Raw genomic sequence first — 13,358 nt, 5'->3', positions numbered from 1 at the left:
TTGCTTTTATTAAAAGCACAAGGAAAAAAAAGCACACTCCCTCCCCATTTGAGGGGTTGTTTGATGGGGAGGTTGCCAGCCTGTCTAAAAATGTGTACAAAAATCTCAATTCTTCAGGCTTCAGAGGAAGACTTTTCTACAGTGAAATCCAGTATTTTCCTGGTGCCCTCCCTCACTTTTTAGCAGAGAGATAGTCTGTGGTTGTGGGATCTCCAAACCCAAACAGTCTTGCATTTCTTAGGGAAGTGGTGAGACCTCACACTAGACCTTGGTGTCTTGGAGGGAAGGTAAAAGACCTTGAAGTACGCAGGAACTGCAACAGAAAGGTCTAGAATCCAGAAAGAGACTCCCACATTGGTTGGAACCCTTTTGATAGGTGCCTGCTCCTTCATGTGAGAGATGAGGCAAGTCCTTCCCGGAGAACATTCCAGGATCCTAATCACTAGCCTTCCTAGCATGAGTCCTGTGAGCTTCATGCTAATAAGGCTCCACCCACCCGCTCTGCCATCGTCATTCTGTGCAGCGTTTACCCTTCTATAGGAGGAAGTAAGGTTGTCCAGTGGCCTTACCTGTTTTTCCTGCTCCGCTTTCCCCAGTAATCAGAATACATTGGTCTTTATCTTGATCTCTTAGGGATCTGTATGCTTCATCTGACAGGGCAAAGCTGCAGGAGATAATAGGGAAAACGTCCTTAAAATTCAGCTCATTAGTATGTGTTTATCAGATATAACTAACTACAGGCTCTTTAAAGGGTCACTGATACGCTTTAGATAGAAAGCTGAGATATCACATTTTATTTCCTTCAAATTCTTGAAGTAAATAAATAAAGCTATCCATTCTCTGTGGCCCGTGTTACCTTCTCCTATGCATTCTCTCTTAACTGAAATGGTACTGATGTACCGTACTCTAAAGATATAGAGTACATGTCCACAACTGGATAATGTTGCCATTTCCAGGACAATACACTGGAGTTTCAAAACAATGAGAAAAAATTTTTTTCGAACATTAGAAAAATGTTATCAAATACCAAATAGCTGATGTTACCATCACTAAGCTAAACACAGAACTACTGCCTTCACAAACAAGATGGTTGAAACTGTAAGGTCCACCAGAGGCAGGTGGTACTATAGGTTTGCCATGGTTCTTGTCCAGTCCTGTGCGCTCTATGATGACAAAGGGCCCCCTATCAAGAAAGTCCTCATGTTGACCTTCCCCTCCTCAAAATTTACTAACAAGGTAAATTTTGCTCCCTCTAACTAACTGAAAAATAATTGGGACAATATGATACTGTACTTAAAATAGGAAAGCTCCTCTTCTAATTCATTTATTAACAAGTACTTATTGAGTCTCTTATGTGAAGAACACACTAGGAATGCAGGGGAGAGAGATACAAAATAGAAAATATGTTAAGTGCAAGGAAAAGGATATGTGCAAAACATTGCAGAACCAGACCTCAAGGGGGTAGGGGTGTGGAGTAGGAGTATCTTAAGAGGTAGAAAAACAGCCCTAAAGAATTCATTAGCGGGCTTCCCTGGTGGCGCAGTGGTTGAGAGTCCACCTGCCGATGCAGGGGACACAGGTTCGTGCCCTGGTCCAGGAAGATCCCACATGCCGCGGAGCGGCTGGGCCCGTGGGCCATGGCCGCTGAGCCTGCGCGTGCGGAGCCTGTGCTCAGCAACGGGAGAGGCCACAGCAGTGAGAGGCCCGCGTACTGCAGAAAAAAAAAAAAAAAAAAAAAAAAAGTAACGATAAAAAGGTCTGAATTATCCAATCTGAAATGTGAAAGAAGACATGAACATCTTCCACAAAATGGGAAAAAAGAAAACACAAAACCAAACCAAACCCACAAAATGGTCTAAGGAAGCTGGAGTGCTGGAATAGGTTAGAAATTGACTTCAAGCTAATCAATATGACTTCTTTACAGAACCATTACCTCAGTCTAAAACTGTAAAGTGGAGGGAATGAATAATTGTGGAAAAGACATCTAGATTTTTTTAAATTGCATGGGATTTTAGAAAAATTTTATCACCATTAGATTGCCAAGGATTTCCAGAAATAAGTGGAAAGAGATAAATTTTTAAAACTTAACAATGCTCTATTTAGAATTTCATAATGAGACTGATTTTCTAAACTTTAAGTTTTTAAACTCAAACCACTTTAGTATTATCAAGATTCACAGACCTTTCATTTTTACATGCCTTACACCTGAATTGTATGATAACTGGAACTAAAATAATTTCCTTGTTTTTGCAGATTTGGAAAAAAACAAAGGCCAAATATCCTAGGAGGTAGGGTAAAGGGTATAAGCAGTTGCGAGCTGCTGAAAGGCAAAGCCTGAGGAGTGATGCGCTAGAGAGATGGGCAGACTCCAAATCAGGAGAACAGAGATGATCAGGAGCCACCCAGAGGCAATGTAAGTGACAGGATCACATAGTAATCAGAGAATAATTAGAGCTAACAATAGCAGCATTTACCCTGTACCAACATGGCCCCCAGGCCCTTCATATTTAATCATTTTTTAAATTAATTTTTAAAATTTTTGGCTGCGTTGGGTCTTCATTGCTACACGCGGGCTTTCTCTAGTTGCAGCGAGCGGGGGCCACTCCTCATTGCGGTGCGCAGACTTCTCACTGCGGTGGCTTCTCTTGTTGCAGAGCACGGGCTCTAGGCACACGGGTTTCAGTAGTTGTGGCACGCGGGCTCTAGAGCACAGGCTCAGTGGTTGTGGCACATGAGCTTAGTTGCTCCGCGGCATGTGGGATCTTCCCGGACCAGGGCTCAAACCCATGTCCCCTCCTGCATTGGCAGGCAGATTCCCAACCACTGTGCCACCAGGGAAGCCCCCATATTTAATCATTTTAAATCTCACAACAAAACTACTACGAATAAATTATTATTAATCCCATTTTCCGATGATGAAATTGTGGCAAAAAGTGAAGACAGAACTTGCTACGGTCACACTGGCAGTGTGCTCTTGACCAATGAGACACACCACCTCCGTGCTCTGGACGGAGATCACAGGGCCAGAGCACGGCATGTAAGAGAGGCAATGAGCCTGGGTAAGGGCTGGGATACAGGAAGAGCGTCAATTCAGCCAACCAGACTTTGGCTTCTCTTCAGGAAATGTGTGGTGCCATTAATAATGACAACGTACTGAGCACCTTCAATGTGCCAGGAGCTGAATGAAGTGTTCTCCTATTCATAATCAGATTTCATCCTTACAGTAGCTCTGTGAAGTGAATGCTACTTGCATCCTTAAAGAAAAAGGATCCAATGAGACTGAGAGGTGACATGACATGTCCAAGACCAGGACAGTCATAACCTGAACCCAGAAATCCTGTGTATCACATTCTTCCCCTCTCCTCACATCCTCTTACGATTATCTGTGACCTTATCCTCTGGCTGGACCAATGTGAGCCCCCAAAGAGAGTCACCACAAGCCTTATTTGTAACCGTCACATCAGTGACTCCAACCAAAGCCTTGCACATAAATATAGTCATTTGTCGAATGAACATATAAAGAAAAGGCAAGAAAGGGACTTTTTCGAGTAACATGTTGCTTTAGCTTGCTTATGTGAACAATGTACACTGATCTATTTCCGTCCAGCATGTCTTCCTCACCCTCAGATCCCTTCAGCCATCCCCTAAGTAACCAGTGCCTTGCTGTGTGCCAAGGTCGAACACTGCCTAGGTCGCTCAGTGGCCTCATCCTTCTCTAGTGTTCTCTGAATCCCCGAGGAGGAAGCAAGCATCCCCCTCTGCACCACTGCATACTGGGACAACGGACAAAACAGTGAATCCCAGAGGCAGAGGCATCCTGGATGGACAGGGCTCCCTGGGCCCCATACCCCCAACTTAACACCTACAGGACCCCGAGCAAGTCCCTCACCCTGGCTGAGTTTTCTTCAGGTACAAAATTAAAAATGTAGCCACGTACTTCCACTTAGAGGATTAAGTATACCTGTATGAAAGCACTTTAAAAGTGATCAAGTCCTGAATAAATGTCCAATGTCCTTCTGTATCGTAATTAGTTATGCAGACATCTTCTGATCCCTTACCAGAGTGTAAGCTCCTGGGGGCACAGCCTTGCTGTGTAATTAATCTTCGTGCATCCCACAGAGATATGAACGTAAGACATCGTCTATACCAAAATACGAATGAATGAATGAGTGGATCCTCTCAAGTACTGACAAAGTCCCTGCTGGACTGCACTCCGTAAAGGGTGGTGAACAGGAAAGCCATGTCTTCTGTGACCTTCATAAGGGGAAGGAGAGCTTTACTTAGATTCCTTATTAGCCTTCCTCCCTCCCACTCCTCCCACCTCCAGACAAGAGCTCAGTGATGCTGCTGTCATTTTCATCAAGGGCAGGAAACAGAGGAAGGCATGTTACGGCAAATATACAAATGAACTTTTCCAACCACACACATTTGCCGCCCTCTTCATGGGTTAACACAGGCCTCTTCCCATGCTCCTAAGACTGCAAGTTAGCTTTATATATTACACTATTACCAGATCCCAAAGGATGCAAAATGACTGCTAATGTGAATAACCTCATACGATTGTGCGTGCTCATATACATGTGGACACACACACACGAGGGTTCAGAAGATCACCAAATGACCCTGGCATGGGTTTATTTCAAGTCAAAGAGACACCTAGCTTGAACACTTACTTTCCACTTGTCTATCTAGACAGAATACTTAACTGCTGTTCCCCAAACTGGGCTTGATTCATCTAATGAGGAGTATATTTTAATTTAAGATAAAGGCTAAAAGGGATAGTTATTCTGTCAGGACTCTGGAGAGTCCCTGATTTCAAACTGCCATGAAAATTTACCAATTAAAGTATTTAAGCACTGGGAAAATTGGCCTGGACTACTGGCTCACGCATCTCAAGCAGAGCATAAATGTCATCACACTTATTTCGTATAAACACGAAAGATCTTGACTTCACTGAAAAATGACAAAGGGGCAGGCAGGTCCCGAAAGACACCAGCTCCCCTCCCAATCCTGTTCTCTTTCTCTCTGGCAACGTTAGCACATGCCCATCACCACGGCCAACATTTATAACTAAACTGAAACCACATGCCAGCCTTCCCAACCACTCTACAATTAAGGAACTTAAATAAATCTTCAGAGAACTTTCTACTTAAAAACAGTTGTGACCCATATGCTTCGCATTATTTTGTGAGCGTGTCATCATTGTGATTTACCACACACAAAAATGAATGGTTTATTGAACTATGATGACGATAACAACGGGCAAACATGGTTTTCATCCCACCACATCAAGAGCGGGGTTTCACCCACTACGTCTGTCCTCTAGTTGAGCTCTAAGAATAGCGACAGCCTGACGTTTGAGTGTAAGTCCCCCCTTCATTTCCAGATCAGCTGAACGGCTGTTCGTTGAGAGCCAAACTTTCCCCAACACCACGCATGTTTGCCGCATATCTGCAAATAGCTGTATCTATCGCTTTTAGGTTTTGGAAGCTTGGTTTGGGGCTCATCTGTTATGTTCTGTCAGAGCAGAAGATTGGGTTTCATGTTCAAAATTATGTAGTCGGTGTTTATGTCCCTTCTCCACCTTATTTCTGTCCAGAATGTTAATCTCCACCGTGGCCCTGCTTTCGTGGGCATCAAGGGTGATGGCAGGGCTTCTTTTCCCCAAACTCCAAGCTCTCCACCCTGCCATTTCCTTTCTAGGTTTCTTTCACCTACTGTACAAAGCAGAAAAGATGACGTGACACCCAACACATCACCCACCACCGCCTAAAGCTTATGCTTATGTTCTCCCAAGCAGCCCCCTACTTTTCAGTCCCTCTGGCTATCCTCTCATGAGGCGCTTAAGGAATCACTCTCCAAATCCACTTGAGGACTTTTAGTTTGTCATCTCCATTAGCCAAAGTGCTTAACGGAACAAATTTTGTGTCAGGAAACTCTCCTGAACTTAGATAACTGTTTCTACCTTTCTGTTTCAGTCTTTTTCTTTAAGAGCTCTCTCAAAATGGTATTCCCTTTCATTCAATCCTGAATCCTGGAATACTTTCAAATCACACTAGGGAAATTCTGCTTCTGAATTTAACCCTCTTAAAATAGCTCTGTCTCAAAATTCTCATCTACATTGAGATCTACAAATCTCAACTATTTCTCTCCTTTCTAGCTCTGGTTTGGCCCTAAAAACTGTGTGCTTTTAAAATTAAGCAACAAGGGCTTCCCTGGTGGCGCAGTGGTTGAGAGTCCGCCTACCGATGCAGGGGACACGGGTTCGTGCCCCGGTCCGGGAAGATCCCACATGCCGTGGAGCGGCTGGGCCCGTAAGCCATGGCCGCTGAGCCTGTGCATCCGGAGCCTGTGCTCCGCAAAGGGAGAGGCCGCAACAGTGAGAGGCCCGCGTACCGCAAAAAAAAGAAAAAAAAAAGCAACAAAAAGTAAGTGTTTTTTAAAAAAATTCCTAACCTCTAAGTGTGCCACCAATTCCTAATTTCATACTAAACCCGATTAAGGGCTAAGGCAGTCCACAGCAAGGACGTGGAAGAGAAGGAAAAGGAGAAAGGGAATTGTGTGTGGTGTGTTTTGCACAGTAACCTTGAGGTCTATTTGTTTATTTGCTTGTTTGTTTTTAAAGGAGAGGCACAATGCTGGCCTTCCTTGTAAAATACTATTGCAGGTATCTGTACATCTATAATTGTCTCATATTCTCAATTCAGAAACATTCACTCGCTTGAAAAATATCACCCTGTTAAATCAGTGTTATGCCCTTCCGTGAAACATTCATCCTATCATATCTTAAGGGAAAACTTCAGGGAAAATAAGTTTTTATACTTCTTTGTTATACAAGTAACTAAAACGTTTTTCATCCTGGAAAGCTTTATTACATTCTTGTCCTGTGCCAGGACAGGCATACCTCATTTTAATATGCTTCATTTTATTGCACTTCCCAGATACTGTGTTCTTTACAAACTGAAGGTTTGTGGCAACCCTGCATCAAGCAAGTCTACTGGCACCATTTTTCCAACAGCATTTGCTCACTTCCATGTCTCTTGGTTGGTCACATTTTGGCAATTCTCACAATTATTTCAAACTTTTTCATTATTATTACATTTGTTACAGTGACCTGTGATCCGTGATCTTTGATGTTACTATTATAACTGTCTTGTTGTTTCCTATTTTTTATTTAATGTATGTACACTGTTTTTTTAAAGACATAACGCTGTTGCACACTTTATCGATAGACTACCATACAGTGTAAACATAACTTTTACATGCACTGGGATACCAGATAATTTGTGTGACTTTCCTTATTGAGATATTCACTTTATTGAGGTGGTCTGGAACTGAAGCCACAATGCCTCTGAGGTGTGCCTGTGCAAGCATGGTAAATTAACATATTTACAACAGTACAGTATTTCCTACACAGCCACAACACTGGTAAGCATTCCTAACAATCCAAGCCTCAGAGCAAGAGCAGATAGACAACAAAAGTAAGCCTCTCTTCAAGACAGACAGCAATAGGGACTTCCCTGGTGGTGGAGCAGTGGTTAAGAATCCACCTGCCAATGCAGGGGACACGGTGTTCAAGCACTGGTCCGGGAAGATCCCACATGCCGCGGAGCAACTAAGCCCGTGCACCACAACTACTGAGCCTGCGCTCTAGAGCCCATGAGCCACAAGTACTGAGCTCGCATGCCTAGAGCCCATGCTCCGCAACAAGAGAAACCGCCGCAATAAGAAACCCACGCACCACAACAAAGAGTAGTCCCTACTTGCCACAACTAGAGAAAGCCCGTGCACAGCAACAAAGACCCAACGCAGCCAAAAATAAAAAAAAAAATTTAATATTTAAAATAAAGATAGATAGCAATGGGCATATGTACACCATGAAGTTAGAAAGATTATGAAAACAAACACAAAGAACAGAATTAGAGGGAGATGGATGGTAAATGGACCTAAATGGTTGGGAGGTTTCTGTATTTTACGTAAAGTGGTACAGTATTAATTCTATATGGATCTTGAAAACTCAAGGATGTATATTAAACCATGAATAACCACAAAATAAAACACAAAGAGGTACAAAATAACAAAAGAATTAAAATGGAATTCTAAAAGATTTCAAATTATCCAAAAGAAGGCAAGAAAAAAAGAACAAAAACAGAGGGGAAAAATAGAAAGTAAATTATTGAATGCTAAACCTAAATTCAACCATATCAATAATCACATTAAATGTTAATGGACAAAATACTCCAATTAAAAGGCAGAATATGTTAAAATGGATATAAAGGCAAAACCCAATTACATGCTTCCTATAGGAGTCATACTTAAAAAATGAAGACATAGATAGGCCAAAAGGACATAAGGTGGAAAAATACATACCATGCCAAAACAACTGATCAAAAAAAAAAAAGGGGGGGGCTTCCCTGGTGGCGCAGTGGTTAGGAGTCCGCCTGCCGATGCAGGGGACACGGGATCGTGCTCCGGTCTGGGAAGATCCCACATGCCGCGGAGCGGCTGGGCCCGTGAGCCGTGGCCGCTGAGCCTGCGCATCCGGAGCCTGTGCTCCGCAACGGGAGAGGCCACAACAGTGAGAGGCCCGCGTACCCCCCCAAAAAAAAAAAAAAAAAAAAAAAAAAAAGAAGTGCATTGCACTTTCTTTTCTCTTTATACATCTAAACTCAAAGAGGTCCCTAGTTGTCATCTCAATGAAAAGAAGGATGCTATGCCATGGCATGGCATATGGCAGAGTAAAGGTGAGACTTAATTATCTCTAAAAATTATCTACAATCATTTTTCTAGGAATATTTTATCAATACTTACTTTTCTAAGTTCATATGCATTCTTATATCCTAAACATAACTAGTTACATGGGTTTCTTTTGGCTACATAATTGGAAGAGGCTTGTTTCTATTAGGTACAAAACAGAAATCTCATCAGGGATGAATCATTTTAAGATGACATCTGTTCTGAAGTGAGAACAATTAAGGCATCAAATAAAGCTCAAAAGTCAGGTTTTAAAATAAGACATGACAAACAGGCACAAAAAGTTTCTTCTTCCTCTAGAATTACACCGGCTTCCAAAAAACAGACTCCACAGTATTTTCGTGAAATTTCATAGACTGCCTGAGTCAACGTCAATGTACACTAGGGTCTCTCATTATTTGTTAATGGGTCACTCAAAAATACTTTCTGGACAGTCCAATATAACCACTAAAGGGACAAAACCCACAAAGACCCAGCGCAGCCAAAAATAAAAAGAATTTGAATGTTTTATGTGTATAAAATGGTTCACATGTGTTATAACGTTTTAAGGAATAACAGAAATCCCTGTGTAATTAGACAAGAAATTCTCCTTCAGTATTAGAATTTACAAACAAAGCTCTTTATCTCACTGATCCACTTGCTAGTTATGCAATATTATCCAAGACAAAAAGCAAAGAGCACTTAAGGGGTAGTCTTCTTTCAAGATTTCAGAAATTCTATTTACATCTTCTTGTGATGAAGAAGCTTTGGGGCACACTCACATTCTTCGACCCCATGGGCCCGACCATTATCAAAATCATAATGGAGTTCCTCAGGTCTACCCCGGCCAAGGCCAGCTGGCTAAGTGTCCCTCAAACAACTCCCTTCTCCTGGAGATGCATGTGAAGGTGGACTGGGCCAAGGGATGACTCCTTTTCAAAGGTGGATTGCAAAAGCCAGGTATTGAAGACATGCATTAGGAAGTAGATAAGAGGTTTAAAAAAGACTAAGTTATGTCAGGAAGGAAAAGGACTGGACTTAAGATATGAAGGCAGTGAGGAGGAAACATCTGTCTTCAGGGCCTGGAAGCCACTCTTTGGAATTTAGCGGTAATCCCTTTGCCGCTAAGGACTTCCTTCTGCAAATGGTGCCCTGAGCATGAGAGGCCACAGGGGAAAGCCCTCCACAGGGCCAGCATCCTGCTTGGGGCTTGGCAGGCAGTTGAAAGCACAGATTTCAGCTTATCAGTCTTTGCTGCTGCAGGCCTTATCTCACAAATTAATGAAGTGTGGGTGGTTCCTACTGTCTTGAATCAGTCCCCTAATAAGTAAAATGGAAGAGTATGCAGAGGCTAGTGAGAACATTCACAAGGGTGAGGTTCCCAGGCACCCATGAGCTGAGTGGCATTATGCTCATTCACTGTGAGGGTTCTGGGAATGAAGATGAAGAGAATCTGTCCTCAGTCGAACAGGAAAGACACTTAGGCCCCCCAAAAAGAGGTGGGAGAAGGTAAGAAACACATGAGCAATCTCCTGAAAACATTCAAATTGGGAAAAAATGACTTTTACTGACAAAGGCATGTCATGGAAAACTGTAAAATCTTAACCCCAAGGCATATGCAAGGAGAGAGGCTGGGAGAATGCAGAGAGTAAGGAGGAAATTATGTTATTTCCCCTATCCAGAAATGAACAAAACACACCTGATCTGGGGAAAAGAACAAAGAGACAACTGGGCTCTTAATTCAAATTCAAAAAGCCCTTATAAGTATTTTTAGCATCTCTTTTAACAAAGGAATACTAACAATCATCTTTTATTACCCAACTCTCATAAAAGTAACTACACAGTTACTGTCTACAAGAATAGCCTTTCCTGAGCAAGGTAAATACAATTGAACCAATTCCCAACACAACTGTTTCTTAGCTTTTCGGCAAAATAGCTTATTTCAACCAATTTCATAGTTTTTATGACTTTATTACAGGCAACTCAATCCTGGGGGTGGGGGAGAAATCTATCCCAAGAGAAGTTATTCCAACGATCGTCCTAATTGTCCTTAGGACTTAATGATTCATTAAGTAAACAGAATGATTTCAAGTTCTCAAAATGTAAACAGAATGATTTCAAGTTCTTCATTAAAGTAAACAGAATGATTTCAAGTTCTCAAAATGCAAACTGATTTTTCAGATAGGTGTTCCCTACTGATTTGAAGCATAAAAATGTGCCACCTTGTGTGCCATTCTGTGTGTCTTTGTGTAACACTGAAACACACATTCTGATCTAAGGCACTTCACATCCACAAACCAAACAGTTAACGACTGTTCAGTAAAAATCAATCTTTCGTGTTTACAATGTTCAAATGTCAAGCACTCTGCATCATCTAACTTTGATAGCCCCCGCCAGTGCCTGCCAGGTACACAGGATACAAGGACATGAGGTGGAGTCCCAGTTTCCCTCCAGTAAGAGAAAGAGAGAGACACAGGGACATTCGTCTGCAACAGACGATGCTGCACTGGGCACCTTGCATGGCACCACGTACTGAAGAAGTGCAGAGAAATCTGGCTTCGGTTATCGTGGAAGGTATTGAGTGGAGATGGCATCTGAATGGGAACTCCAAGTACACATTGCTGTGGTTTATTTAAAAAAAAAAAAAAGCACAGAGGAGAGGGAGTGGGCAGTAGGGAAAGCTAACAACTTCTTCAAGCTTTGGTTTATGCATCCAGTCTTACAGAGCTGTGCAGAAGATGCCCCTTGCACAGCGTCCACAACAGAGCAGGAGCTGAATAAACGACTGAAAGGCCAGATGGGTCTAAGTTTGCATGTTATGGAATCAAGGTCATAAATATATTCACATCTGAAGAACGAGATCCACCACCATTTCATAGAGTGGATGCAAGATTCAATGAAATCAACAAATATTAATAAGATGCCTGATTATAAAAAGATACATGCACATACATACACACACATAGACCACCGGGTATATACAATGTAATGCCTGAGTTTTCATATATTATTGTGGAGAAAGGAAAGTGAATTGGCAAAATGATAATAATAATGAGACTTCCTGAAATTAACTAAATTCATATCCTGATATTGTAAGGGAAGAAACATCTTGGAAATAATTTTAAGAGAATTTAGTACTTATTAATTCAATAAACATTCTATGTGCCCCAGAGAGTGTCAGGCAGAGGAATACAAATGATGTCATCCCTACCCTCAGGTGCTGTTTAGAGAAAACATGTATTATCTAACTAGATAATAACTCAGTCATTCGCAGATAAGTCATTTGGTCTACGTGGCTCACTTAAAAAACAACAAAAACCTCTCTCTAAAGCACGAGGGATACCAGTACCAGAAAAAAAATTTTTTGAATCAAAATTTTACTTGACTCTTTCATCCAGGTACCCAATACCCTTCAAATCTTCCCCTTCCTCTCCTCTCCATCACTGGTTTTTTTACTGCCTTAGACAAGTTCCTCATTTCTAGTCTGAGCATCAGTTATTCTTAAAGGGATTCTCTATATCCAAGCAAGGCACTTTCACAAGCCACCATGATACAACGCTGCCAAAATATGATGTCATTTTTCATTAACAAGACTTTTCTCCCCTGTCCTCACTGCAGCCAGATTTAACTTCTTGCTTTTATGTGTTTCTGTAACAAAGTTTTTTCCCCAAATCTGTTAAACTCAAAGCAAGGTTGTATCATTCCTGTCCCCCCAAATTATGATTCTATGGAGTACTCTGATTTTAAGTACAATGCTTTTATTTTGCCTAGGCACCAGACAGAAGTACTGGACACATGTTTGAGAATTTCATAGCCGTCTGAACTGAACTGGAGTGATCCTAAGAGGCTCTCCTCCCCAGCAGGGTTTAATATGTACCTATTCCAATAAGGTCTACAAATTCAGGACAAAGACAAAATGCAGAAATCTTTCCTTTGGGTTTCCAAACAGAAAAAAACCGGAAAAAAAAAAAAAAATTACACAGGACTTCTCTGGTGGTGCAGTGGTTAAGAATCCACCTGCCAATGCAGGGGACACGGGTTCAATCCCTGGTCCGGGAAGATCCCACATGCCGCGGAGCAACTAAGCCCGTGTGCCACAACTACTGAGCCTGTGCTCCAGAGCCCACGAACCACAACTAATAAGCCCGCGTGCCACTACTACTGGAGCCCGCATGCCACAACTCCTGAAGCCCGCGTGCCTAGAGCCCATGCTCTGCAACACGAGAAGCCACCACAATGAGAAGCCCGTGCACAGCAACAAAGAGTAGTCCCCACTAGCCACAACTAGAGAAAGCCCGCACACAGCAATGAAGACCCAACACAACCAAAAATAAATAAATTAATTAAAAAATATATATATATTACACAACCAAATCCATGTCTCAATTTTAAAAAGCAACTCAGTGACTAAAGGGAGGAAATCAGAAGATTACTAATCAGACCACCAAGACAGAAGCGCCCTCAGAGAATGCGCAGGCTCCGGGCTTGGGGTGACTGACAGCCCTCTCTGAGGGGCGGACCTAGGCTGACCACTCCTCACTTGGGTGTGGCTCCCAGATGGTTCTCAGTCCCACTCCCTCCTTACCCCAGTCCTGGTCCCCTTCATACGGAAGGAAGAGGCTTCA

At 42.3% G+C, this 13,358-nt stretch overlaps 1 protein-coding gene across 4 annotated transcripts in view; it reads right to left on the bottom strand.

The window, feature by feature from the left end:
• The window catches only part of MYO1B (myosin IB), a 184,611-nt gene that overhangs the window by 95,394 nt on the left and 75,859 nt on the right, over positions 1-13,358 (bottom strand). For all 4 annotated transcript variants that reach the window (XM_065880947.1, XM_065880949.1, XM_065880948.1 and 1 more), the window contains one exon: positions 570-664. In XM_065880947.1, the coding sequence (XP_065737019.1) occupies positions 570-664 (95 nt within the window). The remainder of the gene's footprint in view (positions 1-569; positions 665-13,358) is intronic.

This window comes from Phocoena phocoena, chromosome 7, assembly GCF_963924675.1.
Source record: "Phocoena phocoena chromosome 7, mPhoPho1.1, whole genome shotgun sequence".
Classification (NCBI taxonomy): domain Eukaryota; kingdom Metazoa; phylum Chordata; class Mammalia; order Artiodactyla; family Phocoenidae; genus Phocoena; species Phocoena phocoena.
The sequence above is the reverse complement of the archived record's forward strand: the minus strand, read 5'-3'. Positions and strand labels throughout refer to the sequence as shown.